Source organism: Cucurbita maxima, unplaced genomic scaffold (assembly GCF_002738345.1).
Source record: "Cucurbita maxima cultivar Rimu unplaced genomic scaffold, Cmax_1.0 Cma_Scf00011, whole genome shotgun sequence".
NCBI classification, from domain to species: domain Eukaryota; kingdom Viridiplantae; phylum Streptophyta; class Magnoliopsida; order Cucurbitales; family Cucurbitaceae; genus Cucurbita; species Cucurbita maxima.
In genome coordinates this window covers 579,742-597,551 of record NW_019272027.1, presented here as the reverse complement: position 1 = coordinate 597,551, position 17,810 = coordinate 579,742, and the positions used below count along the sequence as shown (strand labels likewise).

At 36.8% G+C, this 17,810-nt stretch overlaps 2 protein-coding genes across 2 annotated transcripts; both read right to left on the bottom strand.

Moving 5' to 3' along the window:
* Positions 1-66: 66 nt before the first annotated feature.
* LOC111486101 (secretory carrier-associated membrane protein 1-like) lies at positions 67-4,882 on the bottom strand. Its single transcript, XM_023133113.1, has 13 exons — positions 4,822-4,882; positions 4,581-4,656; positions 3,788-3,895; positions 3,615-3,677; positions 3,226-3,259; positions 3,015-3,137; positions 2,147-2,209; positions 1,967-2,060; positions 1,427-1,472; positions 1,274-1,341; positions 1,114-1,162; positions 465-530; positions 67-384 (listed from the first exon to the last, which is right to left on the bottom strand). Exons 2-13 carry the CDS (start codon positions 4,629-4,631, stop codon positions 298-300), a joined length of 852 nt encoding a protein of 283 aa, XP_022988881.1. The 5' UTR covers positions 4,632-4,656; positions 4,822-4,882; the 3' UTR covers positions 67-297.
* Positions 4,883-5,758: 876 nt separating this feature from the next.
* Positions 5,759-13,071, bottom strand: LOC111485944 (protein STRUBBELIG-RECEPTOR FAMILY 3-like). The gene is made up of 17 exons (XM_023132919.1): positions 12,728-13,071; positions 12,339-12,517; positions 12,037-12,163; positions 11,891-11,962; positions 11,080-11,145; positions 10,922-10,993; positions 10,758-10,829; positions 10,612-10,683; positions 10,472-10,537; positions 10,258-10,323; positions 9,743-10,161; positions 9,228-9,640; positions 7,836-8,107; positions 6,840-6,978; positions 6,542-6,678; positions 6,304-6,460; positions 5,759-6,177 (listed from the first exon to the last, which is right to left on the bottom strand). Exons 2-17 carry the CDS (start codon positions 12,448-12,450, stop codon positions 6,079-6,081), a joined length of 2,361 nt encoding a protein of 786 aa, XP_022988687.1. The 5' UTR covers positions 12,451-12,517; positions 12,728-13,071; the 3' UTR covers positions 5,759-6,078.
* Between the last annotated feature and the right edge of the window lie 4,739 nt (positions 13,072-17,810).

Here is a 17,810-nt window from a genome sequence, read left to right as displayed (position 1 = left end):
GCTAACAGCATTAAATTCACTTCAAAGGGATTAAGAAAACTGGAAAAAAAAAAAAAATACTTGTCATGCTTGCTAAATTTTATATGGTTTTTGGCTAAGACAATCTTCAATCAATTAATAAGAAAAATAACACGAAAAGCAACTTTACTATATGAAAACTGTTGATGAAAACGAAGGTGGTCAAAAAAATGGATTTTTCTTACACACACACGCACACACTCTTCAAGTGGGGGGTGGGGGATGGAGTTGATCTTTGAGACTTTTCACAGCAGCTAAAAACCAGTTTGAATGTTCATATCAAAAAGCTGCCCTCAGGGTTCCCATGGCGGCTTCACGTTTCATGTCTACAGCCATACCGCTACCTCGGAAGTACATGTATACTTGCTGCAAATTGGATGCATAAAGTTTTTCAGTGGGAATCAAAACAAAATGAATGCAAACGAAGAAGATGGTACATTTCAAACCTGGATAACCCATATGCTGATTAGTGATTCAATGCAGAAGAATGCAAAGCCAATGAAGTAGAATATCTGTGAGAAGTGTCATTACTCATCAACTAGTTTTCCAACGAAATCATTATATAAACTGAAAGAAAAATCACTATGCTCAGACGAAAACAATATCGAATAACAAGTAACATGGTTTACTTCTGTAGAATGGATATGTGACAGTATGTATGAACATTCATCTACTTAAAAGCAAAAGACCAATCTCACTTAAACCACTCATTTACTTCCTAATACCTAAGAAGCACGGATACTTTAGTTTGACTAGCGTGTTCAACACGGGTACATGTTGGACACTTGGATATTCAGACACTTGTTTGACACGTATCCAACACTTGTTAACATAACAGATAATCAAATAAGTCTAATAATAATAAAGGAGGAAACTAATAAATTTTGAGATAAAAAATACAACCACTTATTTTATCAATCATATAAATGCATATAATTGACTATAAATTTCATCTTGAAAAATATTTTTTTCATTTCTTACGTCCCATCACGTGAGAATGCTAGGTTATAATTTAGAACACCTATATTGGATAATTTTACAAAATATGGGGCATTTCAAAACCCACACAGAAATGCAAAATCGAGTAGAACCTACCCCAACCAAAGCATTAGTACCCAACAAGTCTATAGCAGGTAAGATCCCTCTGAAAAAAATACACCAAACAACATTAACTTCTCTCAAGAAAATAAAGAGAAAATATTAGTTATTCAACAAGTATAAACCTCTACTTTTATACAAGGACATTAAAACTTACGTAAGAGATTTCCCCTTAAATATAATGGGAGGAGCAACTGCAGAAAAGACGCAGAAGCTAATATGAATCTGGAAGAAGAAATTTATTAACTTGGGTAAAAAGTAAAACATCTTCAAAGTTGGAAAAGTAACTGCAATGAAGTTGAAAGGTTACCGAGTAAACTAGGAAAAACCACCCGAACTTCAGAGCACTATCAGTCCTGTTTATGTTAATAAGCTAACTTGTCAAACGTGACGCCATAATGGATAATTCGACCGAACCAACATACAGAAGAACACTGAAATTCAAGAGCTAAATTTCTACGAGTCACACAAGTTATAAATCAATTTACAGGTTCAGCAACACAAGAACGAACTGAAAGTGTACTTTTCCCCAAATAAATTTATTAAATACTACCTATTCATCAACTCTATATCAATTGAGAAGGTTCATCACTTTCAACAAACAAATGTTCCTTCTCTCAGAGAAACAGTATGCTTTCACTTAGTAATCTTAAGATATCTTCACATCAGTTATTCTTATCACATGATACAGGTTCTTGCAGCTTCCTCGACTCATATAAGCGTAATACTAATATCTCCAATGAACAAAACCCGGGAAGTATAATTAACCATTAGGGCTGGCCGGCTGGGATTTGGGGGATTCTTCTTTCAAGGTAAAGAAGGAAAAAAACGTACTTCCATTAAGTTATACCTTGTAGCACGATAGAGAGGACGATACCACCCGACATATGCTCCAGGTACACCTGATATGAGGTAGATAATAGCAAGAAACCATATTGTTGGACCTACATGAGTAATAACTATCAGTAACAGACCATGGAAGAAACATATTTCAAAGGACATAGGCATATGAAGAAGATTATAAACTTACCTTCACCATTGATCCAAGCAGTAGTAACTGCTATAATGTTCCACGAAAGGCACACAACCAAACCTAGACAATAAATAATTTAATACAATGATGTACATCAAACCATCATAACTGATTCACGTGGAACAGAAGGAAACTACATACGACTAAGCAACATAATTCACATTATAAAGAAAAGTAAATCATTCATGGAAAGATGGAAAGTGCCATGCATTTGGAATTCTCTCCTTTGGTGTATAGTGAGGACTGAGGAAGGAAGGGGAGGGGAACTCCAGGATGGTGTAGCGTAGAGTGGGGGCAGTTTAAAAAATGATTCCTTCACCCACCAGTTTAAAAAATAAATAAATCAACACTGCCAAACAATACTAAAAATTTTGCTTCCATCACATAATTGCTAGAAATAATCAGTTAAAAAAACTTCAGAACTACCTATTTTGAGGAAACCAAGCCTAATGGTTAGCCTATGGTGGTTATAAGGATCATATCAAAAGTTGTTAAAGGTTAGCCTCGAATTTGACAAAAATAAAATATCATGGTCTTGAAGATACTCTTGTTAAGCTGACAGACTTCGATGGCCCATAACTAGTTCACATGTCACACAGAAACCTCAACTATATATACATCCACGTGAAGAGATAAAAATTGCATTCAGATAGAATAAACAATATAAAAAACCACAATATTGGGAAGCGGCTTGATAAATTACACGACATCACCATGATTAAGGTTTTATTTGCCGTTTAAACTACAACTTAACGTTACCATCATATAATGTTAGCCAAACTATCGTGAAAAACCTGGAAGCAGATAGCATCTGGACTTTCATTAAAGAACGTAACTTTTATGATTGAGCATCACGTCCACTCACCCAACAATGTTGTGAAGGCAACATACTGGACGTTCTGTAGATGGATCGGTATTTCATTTGCAATATCATTATGGATAAGGGGAAAAAATGGTGGCCAATTTTTCTCCTCTATAACAATTCCAGCTGCCAAAATTAATTGAAAAGTTTTCAGATTAGAACGGGAAGAATTATGATTCGCTTGCTTCTAATGCAACCAAACAATTATGCATACCTCTTGCAATAGCATCTTCCCTCCGTTTTAATTCCTAAGCATTTACAAAGGCAGAGTCATTTAGAAAGAAATATTTCTTTAAAGCACAAGGGATCAGCTAACTCATACCAGTCTTACAACAATGAAACGCAAATTAGAAAATATAGAATAAGAGTTCAAACAATTAATGCATGGAACAAGAAAACGCAGGGTATATTCTTCAAACAAATGATTGGATGAGAAAGAATGGCCGAGAGTTATTTCGTAACTCATAGTTTTTATGGACCAATAATTATCATTTGTTAAGTAGCCAGTTAGAACAAGCCAGAATTTGAATGCACTATTGACATAAAATATGTCCTTTGGTTATAGGATTATATGATGCATCTACCGTGTGGTAAAGCAATTACCTGTTCCCTCTTCTTTAATTCAGCTTCTTTGGCTTGAAGCTCCTTCTCCTTAGCTTTCAAATCCTAAAAATTGAAAGGAATACTGAAGAATGTGAGATCCTATTTTTCCCTTGATAGTGCTTCAAATAGTAAAAACCCATAATAAACGAAACATTTAAAAGAATGCACTCCACCTTTGCAGTATCGAGAGGAATGTCAATCGTTGCACCACGATCGTAAGTTTCATGGGGAAGAGGTGAGAGCCTGGAGGGTGCGGGTTGAACACCTCCAGCTCCAGAATTCTAAACATAAGGCAAACAGTAAAATGTGGCGGAAGAATGACATAGGTTGTAAAATTATGCAAAAATTATGTCAAAACTCCCGGAATGAAGAGACTCGGTACAATTGCATTGGGCAAACATATCGAAAAGCATTAACGCAGATCATAGAACTCATACTAATAATCACATTTACAAAGGAGGGAGGCAAGCATTTTGTTTGTTATTATAAATCACTAATAGACCATGGTTTTCAATAAACTAAGAAAGCCAACAAAACTAACTCGGTCACATTGAGTTCTCCTGAATCCCATTCCCAGAAAACAAATCAGAGCAGTTCCGACGCCACAAAATCTCACAATAATCACATTTTCATTTCCGTCTGATCATCAGAAAATAGACGACATGCACGGAAAGTCTCATACGAACAATGAGAGTTTTGTTCTTTATCATCCGTAAACGACGTTCTCTATCAAGTAAAAATGTAACAAGGAAGTCAAAGACCACTGGCCGATCAGGGACTCCATTTCACCGAAGAGAAAACCATAAACAACAACAACAACAGCAACTCATTAACACGACGGAATAAAACAACCAACATTCGAGAAATGAAAATGCTCATTACTCTAATCGTCAAAACACGGATATCAAAAACCAGAAACTCCGATCTGAAAGGCAAATTATAACAAAGCAGAGGAAGAAAACTTACAGAAAATGGATTAACGTCATCGTCAAAAGGATTGGAATCGTATCGACTCATTGTGAAGAAGATCTAAACAAATTATCTGAAAGAAAGAAAGGAAAAAAGGAAAAACTATTGAAGAAATGGATTGAAATCAGATGTTTCTTACAGAAATGAAGATTCAGGAAGAAGGCAACAGAGAATGAATCTCGCAATCCTTCTTTTTCTTTTCTTTTCCTTTTCTTTTTTGATCAGTTTTGGATTTTACGCTTTCGATGTGTTCTGTTTCTGTCTGTTATCCCAACAAAAACTGAAACGAAGAATATTGGCGCCTGAAAATGATTAAATATAATGTAATTAAAAGCTAAACACACTCTATTACGCTAATCTCGCTGATTAGTGCTTTAGTGGGCCCCACCCCCCTAGAGAGGGGCTTTGTGGTAATTTTACTACCGTTACAAACAAATTACTTTATGAACATTAAACGTAATTGTAATTTATTTTCAAATAATTAATTTAACTAATTTAAAAGGAATATTCTCAAATCTTTAATATTTTAAAGATGTGTCGAAAATATTAGAAGGATTAGTCTCACATTAGCTATTTACATGAAAGATCATGGCTTTATAAGCAACGAACACATCTAGTAACATTTCAAGCCCACCGCTAGTATATATTGTCCGTTTTGGCCTGTTATATCTCGTCGTCAGTCTCACGATTTTAAAATTTAAAACGCATCTACGAGGGAAAAGTTTCCACACTCTTATGAGAAATACTTCGTTCCCCTCTCCCACTGATGTGGGATCTCATAATCCATCCTCTTGGGGGCCTAGCGTCATCACTGACATATTGTCCCGTGTCTGATACTGATATCATTTGTAACCGCTCAAGCCCACCACTAGCAGATATTATCTGCTTAGGCCTGTTACATATCGCCGTCAGCCTCACAGTTTTAAAATGTTTCACACCCTTGTAAGGAATCTTCATTCCCCTCTCCAACCGACGGAGAATCTCACACATCTCAATTGGTCTAAACCCTTTTGAAAAAATTAGAAGCCACGAGAGGTTATGCTCAAAGTGAACAATATCATTTCATCGTGTAAGTTCGTTGTTCCTAACAAGACGTCGCTATGAGAACCTATCTGTTATCGTTCACGAAACACATATTCATTATTAAGAGTTATAAGGTAACCAATCAATGGAAATGACACCAACAATGGGTTAGCATATATTTCTTCATAATACATATAGTAACTATCTAGTTTAATAAACAATGGAATGATCACAAATGATTCACCTCAAGAATTGGAGCTCTGTTGCTACAAAAGTGTTGTCTTACACAAACCAGAAGGGAGAAGATGAATGAATGGCTCGCGAGTTTGGATTGCAAAACTCGAGCACGTTACCCCGGAGATTTGCTCGAAGATCTTCGCATCGTCTTCAACGAGAAACATGGCAGATCTTTCAGCACTTCTTTTTGCTTCTTAGTTGAATGGATTGTGGCTAACTCTAATCAAAAACCATATCAACCTTCACTTGAACCACTGCCATTTGGTTCTTTCCTTATCATGCTCAGCAAGTCCTGAACAACCGTCGACATCGGTGGCCGGAATTCAGGCTCCGACTGCAAAACGTAATCGAGGTGTGATGAAGATGATCCATTTCAGGTTACAATCCAACTCTACCAGGTTAGAGCATGGATCTATAATAATGGCATGATACTTTTTTGGAATGTCATGAAGCTGCTCACCTGTACACATTTTGATATGATATCGGCAAAGTACGACAAGGATTTGGCAGGATATTGACCATTGAGTGAAGGATCGACCATGCTCGTCAATGCCTCTATGTCGTGAAGCTGCGGAATCGCCCATCTGACTAAGAACTGCTCACCTCGGGTCCTTGTTCTATCGAAAACAATGGAAAGACAATGAATACACTAGAAATGGACCAATAATAATCAATATCACTTTCTTTCAACAACTTACCTGTCGTAAGACATCCGTCCAGTGAGAAGTTCCAACATAACCACACCAAAGCTGTAAACATCACTCTCGAGTGTATAAACTCCCGATTCAAATTCTGGCGCCCCATAGCCATATGCTGTTAGAAGCTGACCTGATAGCTGTAAAGTATGGAAAATGAAGTGTCAAATGCAATAGAGATGTCAAGTGTAAACTCCTGATTTGGTACCACTCTCATGGCCCACACCGAACCGTGCTTTATCCCTAGATGTCCTACAAATAGAGAATTGCAACTATGAGAAGGTTAAAGATTATCGCTTACCTGACTAACAGCTCCTTTTGATATCAATGGAGCCAGACCGCAATCCGAAACATGGACTGAAAAATCATCGTCAAGTAGGACATTTGCAGACTTGAAATTCCTATGAATAACAGGTGGCTGACAGACCTCATGCAGATACCTTCGAACAAAAGATGAAAACCAAATGAATACGAACGTATACACAATTTCCCCGTAATGATTCTCATTGGCTTGTAACATCAGGCAAACCAAACGAAATATCAGAAAATGATAACATCAGGCAATTTACTTTATGCCCATATTACTGAAAAAATGCTATATTTTAGAATGATTATAATTGGATCGCAGACCCGGTCACAATCTACTAAAGGGCACATCATGAGACATGGACAGTGAGGAAAAAGGGTTGCCTGATTCGGCTTGCTTCGGACATTATCGATTTTGTTGACCGTCGTGGAAAGAAAACTCAGAGCCCCTTAAGAAACTCCTGGTGTGCAAAGCAACATCATAACCCCTCCTTGTATTCATAGACAACTAGTGAGATCCGACATCAGTTGGGGAGGAAAACGAAGTATTCTTTATAAGGGTGTGGAAACCTCTCCCTAACAGACCCGTTTTAAAAATCTTGAGGGGAAGCCTAAAAGGGAAAGCCCAAAGAGGACAGTATCTGCTAGTGGTAGGCTTGGGCCATTACAAATGATATCAGATCCAGATATCGGGCGATGTACCAGCGAGGAAGTTGAGCCCCAAAAGGGGATGGACACAAGGCAGTGTGTCAACAAGAACTACCCAACTAATAATGAAAAAGAATTAAAATATTTTGTTTCCAGAAACATAAACATTGAGAACCACAATACCAAATCTTGATCATGCAAATTGGATAAAATTAAGCTGAGCAGCTTAGAAGGTTAAGAATGGGAAATCACAAATGATGGCCTAAATTGCTTAGGGGAGGGAAGCAACGACGTGTCGAAGCTAAAACTAGCATAAAAAAGGTCATATGAATAGGTTACTTACTCCAAGGCTCTTGCAGCCCCAAGAGCCATTCGAATGCGGGCGTTCCAAGAAAGGTTCTTCCTAAACTCTTCATCTGAGTGCAGTGCATCCTGCAATGTTCCACCACTGCAATACTCATAGATAAGAAGCCTTTCACCATGCTCTGCACAGTAGCCACTGAGCTCAACCACATTAGCATGCCGGATTCTATCGATATTATTCACTAACTCAAGAAACTCGTCGTCTTTTTGTTGATTGAAAGCTCTTTTATCCAGTTTCTTGACGGCCAGTAGCTTCAAAATCATTAGAATGGTCAAATGTTAGATATGATGTCATTAAAACTCAAACAATACCACGATGCATATCAATAAGGAGAAAATGAGATTCTTCTCATACGTGCATCATAGAACTTTTTCCCAACTGTCATGTGAAAATATCAATACTCAAGAAACCAGAGTGGCCTTCTTTTAGCTAGTAGATATTGTCCATTTTGGCCCGTTACGTATCACCGTCAGCCCACAGTTTTAAAACACATCTACTAAGGAGAGGTTTCCACACCTTTATAAAAAATGTTCCGTTCCCCTCTCCAACCAACATGAGATCTCACAATCCACTCCCTTTGGAGTCCAGCGTCCTCACTGGCACACCGCTCAATATCTGGCTCAGATACCATTTGTAACAACTCAAGCCCACCACTAGTAGATATTGTCCGCTATGGCCCGTTCCGTATCACCGTTAACCTCACAATTTTAAAACGCATCTACTAGGGAGAGGTTTCTACATCTTTAGAAGAAATGTTTTGTTCTCCTCTCCGACCAATGTTGGATCACATAATCCACCCCCTTGGGGGTTCAGCGTCCTCACTGGCACACCGCTCGATGCCTGCCTCTAATACCATTTATAAACCACCCAAGCCCAAGCCCAAGCCCATCGCTAGTAGATATTGTCCATTTTAACCCATTACGTATCGCCGCCAGCCTCACAATTTTAAAACGCATCTACTAGGGAGAGGTTTCCACACCTTCATAAGAAATGTTTCATTCCCCTCTCCAACTAATATGGGATCTAACAGAAACAACTAATAAAAAGCTAGTGGCTATGTAGGTGTTCGTAAAAGTAATCAATCCATTAGACGTTTATTCACATTCTAGCCCAACTCAAAATAAATTTTATCTCTCAATCTGAGCTTGGTTAAGATTAATATATCAGCAATTCTCACTAAATATGTCTCCATATGTTGACTACTCGATAGAATCGTAACTGGTACAGATAACGATCAGTAAAATTATTAAGACACAGGAAGAATAAAACACCAAAAGCGGCAGGAACGAACTACCATAAGCATTGCCATTCAACAGAAGGACTAGCAAAGAGTTAGAAACGTAACGAAATTATTGATAGCAGCAAATTTACCTTCCCACTGGGGAGCTGGGCCCTATAAACAGTCCCCAGCATACCTTCTCCGAGAAGATTCTCCGGTGAAAAGCTGTTTGTATATTGCTGTAGGGATGCAATGGTGAAAGATTTTGCAAAAGTTGAGGTAGTTCTATGTTTGGTGGGAGGCTTAGAGGGAAGAACTTCGGCTGGAACACTGGGCACAGCAGTGACCTCTTCAATAGGAGGTGGTGGTGGTGGAGGGGGAGGTGGTGGGGGAGGGGGCGGCATTAGATAGACATCAAGTGCGCTCATTTCTACTAGATGATGATCCTTCTTCGGAATAGCACTCATTCTTGGCACGTTTGTCTCTCTCTCTTCATGAGCTTTTGGGACCTTCTGAGCTTCTATTTGAGTTTCCTGCTTCGGCCTTACTACTGCCTCGATTGGAACTGTTGATAATTTTCACAAGTCAGCTCATAACTAAGAATAAGTTTACTATACAAATTAAATAGTTATAATAAAATAAAAGTGCTAAATTAGGATCTATTAACCTTTAGGTATCTGATCAACCGGAGGGCGCATGGATCCGTCATTGCCAGCATTCTCTCTCTCAGCCCTATAAGCACCTATCTGATGACGTCGCTTGGAAATACTATCAACTGTTCTCCTTCTGCACCTTGGCATAAAAAGCACACATGCCAAAACCAAGATTATGAATGACAATACAGCTGCAAGTGTTATCAAAGCAACCCTTTTAGTGTTTTTCTTATTTCTTCCAGTGCTCGATTCCTCAGGCGCTGATGGTCCATCAGCCTGATTCTTTGGTTTTTGTTGAGAAGATGGTCGTGCTTCAGGAACGGGCGGTGCTGGTGGTGGTGGTGGTGCTGGCTTTGACGGTGACGGTGGTGATGGAGATACAGAAGGAGGAAGCGTCGGAGAAACAGAAGAGTTAAATGGGTTTCCATCCTTTCTGTGTTAGAGATGGTGATGCCAAAATGAGATTAACAAGATTTGCACTCAATTCAGGAAATGCAATAAAAGAAAAACCTCATACCCTCCCTCTCACCTAAAATTAGGGATACTCAGCAACTTCTCAGGTATGGGTCCAGAAAAAAGGTTGTTCTCTATATTCCTGCTCAAACACAAGGAAATAACCATTTAGGAAGCAAGCAAAAGATAGCATACGCCAAGCGAAGTTTCGAGATTTTGCAAAACTATCTATAATTTGAATCAAACGGCTGCCTGAAAACTGAATGAAAAAAGATAGTAGGGACAAGTACAAGTCTTTTAGTGGAAGATCTTGTAGAACATCAAGGGTCCCTGATAGTTGATTATTCTGCAAATGCCTGCAAATTAAAAATAATTAGTACACGAATGAACGTATCTAATTCACATCGGGCCAGAGCTACAAAATACTCACAGGGTGGTCAATGCCAATAAATTGCTTGCAGATGGAGGCAGTGGCCCACTCAAGTTGTTATTGGATAAGTCCCTACAGAAGTTACAGGTTGAGTAATCGAACCAAGGACTAAAGCATAAGCACAAAAACTAAGAAATGGAACATACAAATTGACCAATTGAGTAATGGCTTGAAAGGAATCTGGTATTTCTCCGCTTAATTTGTTGTCGTTCAACGACCTATAAGGTAGAAAAAGAAAAATCTCAGGCGAACGTGAAATTCATAAGCCAAGTAACAAACTAAAAAACACAAACAGGGAACATGAGCTAACATGGCGGACAGTTGAATCAAAGATGATAATGAACTCGGAATGCTTCCAGTGAACTCGTTAGCTGAAAGAAACCTGCAAAAGATAGAGATGAATAAATATTTTGCAATTCATGCACAAGGAAAGTAACAAAGCATAAGCACTAGAGAATAGGAGCATACAAGTTCTGCATGGTAACGGGTAAACTTGATGGAATACTTCCCCCTATATGATTGTTGCTTAAATCACTGCCAGCGAGCATAGGTCACAATGTAAATGTCAGCAACTAACATAGCAAGAGAAAGCAAAGTAGCAGATGATTTATATGTAATCATTAGCAACATCAGCAATGTAGCTAGATGTGACAGCCTAAGCATTGTGAGATGCCACATCGATTAGAGAGAGGAACGAGTGTAAGCGAGTGTTGAGGATTGTTGTGAGTGAGTCCCACATTGGTTAATTTAGTGGAAGATCATGGGTTTATAAGTGAGGAATGCTATCTCCATTGGTATGAGGCCTTTTGGGGAAGGCAAAAGCAAAGCCATGAGAGCTTATGCTCAAAGTGGACAATATCATACCATTGTGGAGAGTTCTGATTCCTAACAGAAGGACGCTGAACCCCGAAGGGGGTATACACCGGACGGTATGCCAGCGAGGACACTGGGCCCTAAAGGGGGTGTGCCAACGAGAACGTAGTGCCTCGAGAATACGTCATTTGGAAAGGGGATCTTTCAATCAAGAACACAACCAACGATTAGAAATTAGACCCCTCCCCCTCATGGAAAAATCCAAAGAGAACAATATCTTCTAGCGGTGGATTTGGCTTGCTACACTATATGAAATAAATATACAAGTAATGCACGCTTTGGCAGGTCATGGTTTCTAACATGAGAGAATACGTGTTCGGAATGGGGATCTTTCAATCAAGAACGCAGCCAACGATCAAAAACTAGACCCGTCATTGTTAATGCAGAGACATACGTAATTACTTACATTGTTTGGATCGAAGAAAACATTCCCAAGCTATCACCGAGTTCACCTCCCAAATTAGCAGCATTAACAACTCTATATCAAAAAGTTCAGTTAACTGTGTTTCGAAAAGTATAAAACAAACTATTCCAGAAAGGAAACCAACATACATTTTAATGATATTTGAATCATTACAAACAACACCCTGCCATGCGTCTCCGCATGGGTCTTGCCCAATGCCCCATCCAGGAAGATTGGGGAGCCCCAGCGCAGTATGAAAGCTACTAATAGCAGCAACTATGAACAAGAAATAATGCAGGTCATCAGCCGTAGAGATCTACTCTATTGTAAAGACATCAGTAATAAAATGCACTAGAAAAACATTAATCACACCCCTGATTCGCATTTTCTTGGATCAAAATGACGAATCATATGACAAAACTAAAGCGTTTAAATTCAAATGAAGCCTTACAATCGCCTGGATTCGTAATTCCGAGAAGAACTTGTGCTGCACAGATCACGAATCCGACTAAAACCTGTGCCAAGATCCTCAAATTGGCACTCCTCAAAGATCTCCAACCCATTGATGCAAAACTCACCTCGATTTCTTCTTATTCTAAAAACCGAATCCGCGCAAGCATCCTCCACAACCTGAAAGCGCCGACCAAAAAATAGCACAATAAAATCCACAGAAACCGACGGAATTCAAGCTCAACATTGCACAAAACCAAGATTAAACTCAATATCGAGCAAAATCGAAGTCAAGAACTACTAAAAACGATTCAAATCTGAATCTATTAAGAAAATAGGTTCCAGCGAATGAGATACGAACTTGCAGTGAAGTTGGAGCTTGAAACTTACCAAAATGTAGTGCGAAATTGACGTTGGAAAGCGAGGAATCGAGAGAAAAAAAAGCTGGAAGTAACTTTCTAAAAGCTCGAGTTCTTAATTTTAGGAAGGATTAAATGAACTGAGATTCATTGAATTAAGAAAAAGAAGTAGAACATGTCAAATTTCTGGTTTCCAATTCGATTCTCAACTCGATTAAAGCTCAAATCGACGAACACCCTAAAAAAACTGGAAAATCAAGTAAAAGGCAAAGTTGGAGACGTAGAAGAACAGTACGGTGAAGGTGAGAATTTCTCTTAAACTTTGCTCCGTTTTCTCTCTCTGGTTTTGGTCTGTGTTCTATTTCTCTCTCTAAAAAAACCAAATTTATAAATAAATAAAAAAAATTAAGTTTATGGACATGAGTGCTGATTTGTCATGCATATCTTTTTTCAGATGAAACATGCAGAACGTACGCCACGCGCTCTGAAGCGCGTGAGATAGCTTCATATTTCTTTAAAAGGGTTGATGTTCCATTCCACTTTGCTTTTTCATCTCAATTTTCTAAATAATACTATGTGGACTTTCTTTATTGTATTCTTTCGTCATTTTTTTGTTATTTTTTTATTTTATTTTTCATGTTGAGCTAATCATATATTTATTTATTTTCATCCAATTGTAAATTTTATAATTTGAAAGAAGTATAATTTATACTATATTTTTAAAAAAATTATAATTTGATAAAATAAAAATAACATAAATAGTCGATAAATTTTTTATAAATCGTCCTCAAACCTACGTAATTTTTTATCTAATAGTACCCGACACTTTAAAAATATTCTAATAAAATATGTAGTAAATTTATAAAATTTTGAATCTATCTAATAAATAATTGATTTGTTAGAAAATTTTAAAATATATATTTAGCTATTAATGTTGAATTAAACACAAATTTCAATTTTATATGGACTAAATTTGTTCCCTTTTTTATAAATTAAAATAGTAAAATTATAATTTAATTATTTTTTAAATCATAAAAATTTAGTTATTATTAGATTGAGCGGTGTGTAGCAATTTGATTTAAATAAAGGAATAAGAATACAATGGTATAATTAATATTCTGGAAAAAGAATATAATTTATGGATTAGAAATGGATAAGGATGTTGGATGTTCCAACCCATCTTAGAAAAATATTGATGGTGGAATTTATAATTAATATTTATTAAAATATATATATATTAATTATTTAACTTTTATTTAGAAGACTAATACTTTTCTTGAGTCAAAGTCCACATAATTATATTAAAAATGTGTAATTATGTAAGTTATGGTAAGTCGTCCAAAGTGGAAGTAAATTTCTAGTCTCCTTCGCAATAAATAAATGTTTATAATTTATAATTAAAATAAGTTTTGTAAAGTTGAGTTAAGAATCGAGAATAAATGAAGGAACGGAGAGAGATTTCTCTTGTTGTAATAGCATAAGCTTACTTCTAGGGGATATTGTAATGTCCCACATTGGTTTGGGAGGAGAACAAAATACCCTTTATAAGGGTGTGAAAACCTTCTCCTAATAAACGCGTTTTAAAAACCTTGAAGGGAACCCCAAAAGAGAAACCCAAAAACGACAATATCAACTAGCGGTGAGCTAGACATCGGACGATGTGTCAGCCTGGGGGTAGACACGACGCAGTGTGCTAGTAAGGACGCTGGCTCCAAAGGGGGCGAATTCCCTAAAATGGGGTAAGACACGATGCAGTGTGCCAATAAGGTCTCTAGCCCTGAAGGGGGTAGACACAAGGCGATGTCCTAGTAAAGGACGCTGGCCCCAAAGCGGGTGGATTTGGTGAGGTCCCAGGACGCAGTGTGCCAGTAAGAACTCTAGCCCTAAAAGTGGTTGGTGGGGTCCCAGGACGCAGTGTGCCAGTAAGGTCTCTAGCCCTAAAGAGGGAGGACGTTGGCCCCAAAGTGGGTAGATTTGGTGGGGTCGCCAGTAAGGTCTCTAGCCAGGTCCCAGGACGCAGTGTGCCAGTAAAGAGGGTAGACACAAGGCGGTGTCCTAGTAAAGGACTCTGGCCCCAAAGTGGGTAGATTTGGTGGGGTCCCATATCAATTGGAGAAAGGAACGAATGCCAACGAAGATGCTGGACAATATCATACTATTGTGAAAATTCATGATCCATTTACTAACCTAAAGTATATTACAAATACATAGTACGTCATTTATTTTGTCACGTATAAAATATACTATAGTTGAATAATTTCTCTCGTTTTAGAGTATTGAATTGGAGTCAAGATAGGGGGCTAAAACTCACGCGCATGAGATAGGCGCGTGGGAAATGTCGACATGGAGAACCAAGAAGCTTTAACCGTCACAAAGAGGGTAAGCCGGAAGCTAGTGTTAACAATGCGCCATCACGTGGTCGGTCGACTGTGACTTGTGGGCCCTCTATTAGAACCCCACGGCTCACAGTCACCACCCCCATCGCAAAAACTTCCAAATTTTTAAGTTTTTTTTTTTTTTATTAATTTAATATTATATTTAAATACCAATCACTTAAACCGCTACGGTAAGACAAAGAAAAAGTACACTCGTGAAATAAGCTCAAGACAAATGTCTATTTTTCTCATCGATAAGAGTTACGAGAATATGATCTATCTCGTACACGAATTTTGTAAAGCATTTACTTCTCAAAAAACTCGAGATTCATAATTACTAATATTACGAGTATATGAACCAGATTGCATTGTTGGTAATGAAGCTTTTGAGTACCCAAAATTTTTTTAGTTAATTACTAATAGAATGCTAATGTGATATTTATTTTCAGAAGTCGTGATTGTTCAAATTTGAGATCAATTGTCGTACTCATAGTATTTCGAACTATCAAAGATCTAAAATTCCCAAGATTTGTAATCGAAACGCTATCAAAGAACACAAGTGAAGACGTATGGTGCAATTTATAGATCTCATCGATTGTTACATCACGTAGGTTTGTGTAGTCGTCGAAGGAAGAAGTTGCACGAGTATCGTTGAAAAAAGTTTGTTATTGATCGAAAATCGCGTCGTTGTCGTGATGCCAAAGAAGAGAGAAGAACGATGGAAAGATATATTTTTATTTTTTATTTATTTTAAAATTATAAAAAAGATATATTTTTATAGTATATATCTAAGATTCAAATATTTATCTAAAAAAATAAGAAAAATGTTTTTCAATAAAAAAAAATAATTACCAAATATTTAATAAGTAATTTTCGTGAATTTCTCAAGGCTAAAATAATTTAAAAAATAATAAATCCGATTATTTAATTCCAATAATTGCCCTTTAACGAATTTTGAAAATTTTCACCGCTTTTGGTCAAAAAGTGACTGATTTTCTAGTACGGCCGAGTAAAAAGCCAACAATAATATTCCAATTTCCACCGTGGCACGTGACAACCTTTTTTAAAGAATAAAAATAATTTTAAAAAAATTGGGGTGTTTATGCAATTTGGCTATTTAGATGGGGAAAAAAGTAACTTTTCTAAAACCAAAAGGGTTTTTAACAAATAAATAATTAATTAGCAAAAAGAACCTTTTAAATAAAAGGAATTTTTTCTTTACTATATAAAATTCCTTTTTTTTTTTCTTCTTATATATTTAAAAATTAGCGTAATATAAATTAAAAAATAAAAAAAAACGGGTCGTTAGTAGGTATCTTATGCGTGTGAAAAAGACCAAAAGCATAAAAATAAGTCTTTTTCCAAATGATGAAAGAAAATTTGACTAAAACTGTCGTCTTAGTCGCCTTCGTATATCTATATCATCGTCTATTTTAAGCTATTAAAAAATAAAAATAATAATGTGACCACTAGAATAAATGTGATTTTTTCTCGATAATTTATTTACTATTTTTTGGTTTAATAATATGTTAAATATATTAATTAAAATTTTTAAATTTATGTATATAACATAAAAAATTAAGGGCGAATTGTGTAATAAATAAATAATTTTTTAAAGTAAATTATGGATAGTACAATAATTGTTAGGATAATTAAAGTTAATTATTATGATAAATAGCTTTCACACTATACTAATGGGCCCGTGATATACAACTGGGAATAGTTGGACACACCATTTAAGGCCCTACATGCAACCATGAGGGCCCACAAAAAATATCCCTTTTTGGAAACTACTATCAATTACTTCCTTGAAAAAAATAAAATAAAAAAATTAATCGAAGAAAATATCTATTATATCTCTAAATTTTGGAGTTGATTGTTTCGGTCGGGTTATAAGGCCAAAGTTGACCCTATGGTTGGACTCTCAGGGGATATACGTCACGCAAGCCCTCGACAAGGGGTGTCTAGGTTCAATCCAATCAGATTCATCTTTACGTTATTTCGTAAGGGAAACGTATTTGATATAATAGATGAGGAAAGCTGTATCTTCAACCATTGAGGATTGTTGCAGTTTTACTGTGACATCCCACATTGGTTAGAGAGGGGAATGAAGCATTTCTTATAAAGGTGTGGATATCTCTCTATAGCATACGTGTCTAGCAATAGGCTTGATTTGGGTGTGGAAACTTCCCTATAGCATACGTGTCTAGTAATAGGCTTGGGTTGTTACAAATAGTATCAAAGCCAGACACCAAGTAGTGTGCCAGCAAGAATGCTGAGTCCCAAAGGTGGGTAAATTGTGAGATCTGAAACATTTCTTATAAGGATGTGGAAACCTCTCCCTAATGTGTTTTAAAATCTTGAGGGAAGTCTAGAGGTGGGTTTCCACGAGAACTTAGGCTAAAAGTGGACAATATCATGTTGTTTGCGTCAGACCCAGAAGAGGTAAACTCTTCCTTATATCTAAACTCTCGATACATTCAAGTTTTTGTCGGCATCCAAGCTATTGTTCGTATCAGACCTAGAAGAGGTGAGCTCTATCTCATATCTAAATTCTCGATACACTCAAGTTTTCGTTGGCATCCAAGCGGGTCACATCCATAAGCAATTTTTTTTTTCCCGAGTAACATTCTTTCTGCTCGAAATAAATTTTACCATTACTATTACAATCGTGCCAAAAAATTAGCTAGGGTATAACCAAAAAAAAAAAAAAAAAAAAAAAAAAAAAAAAAAAAAAAA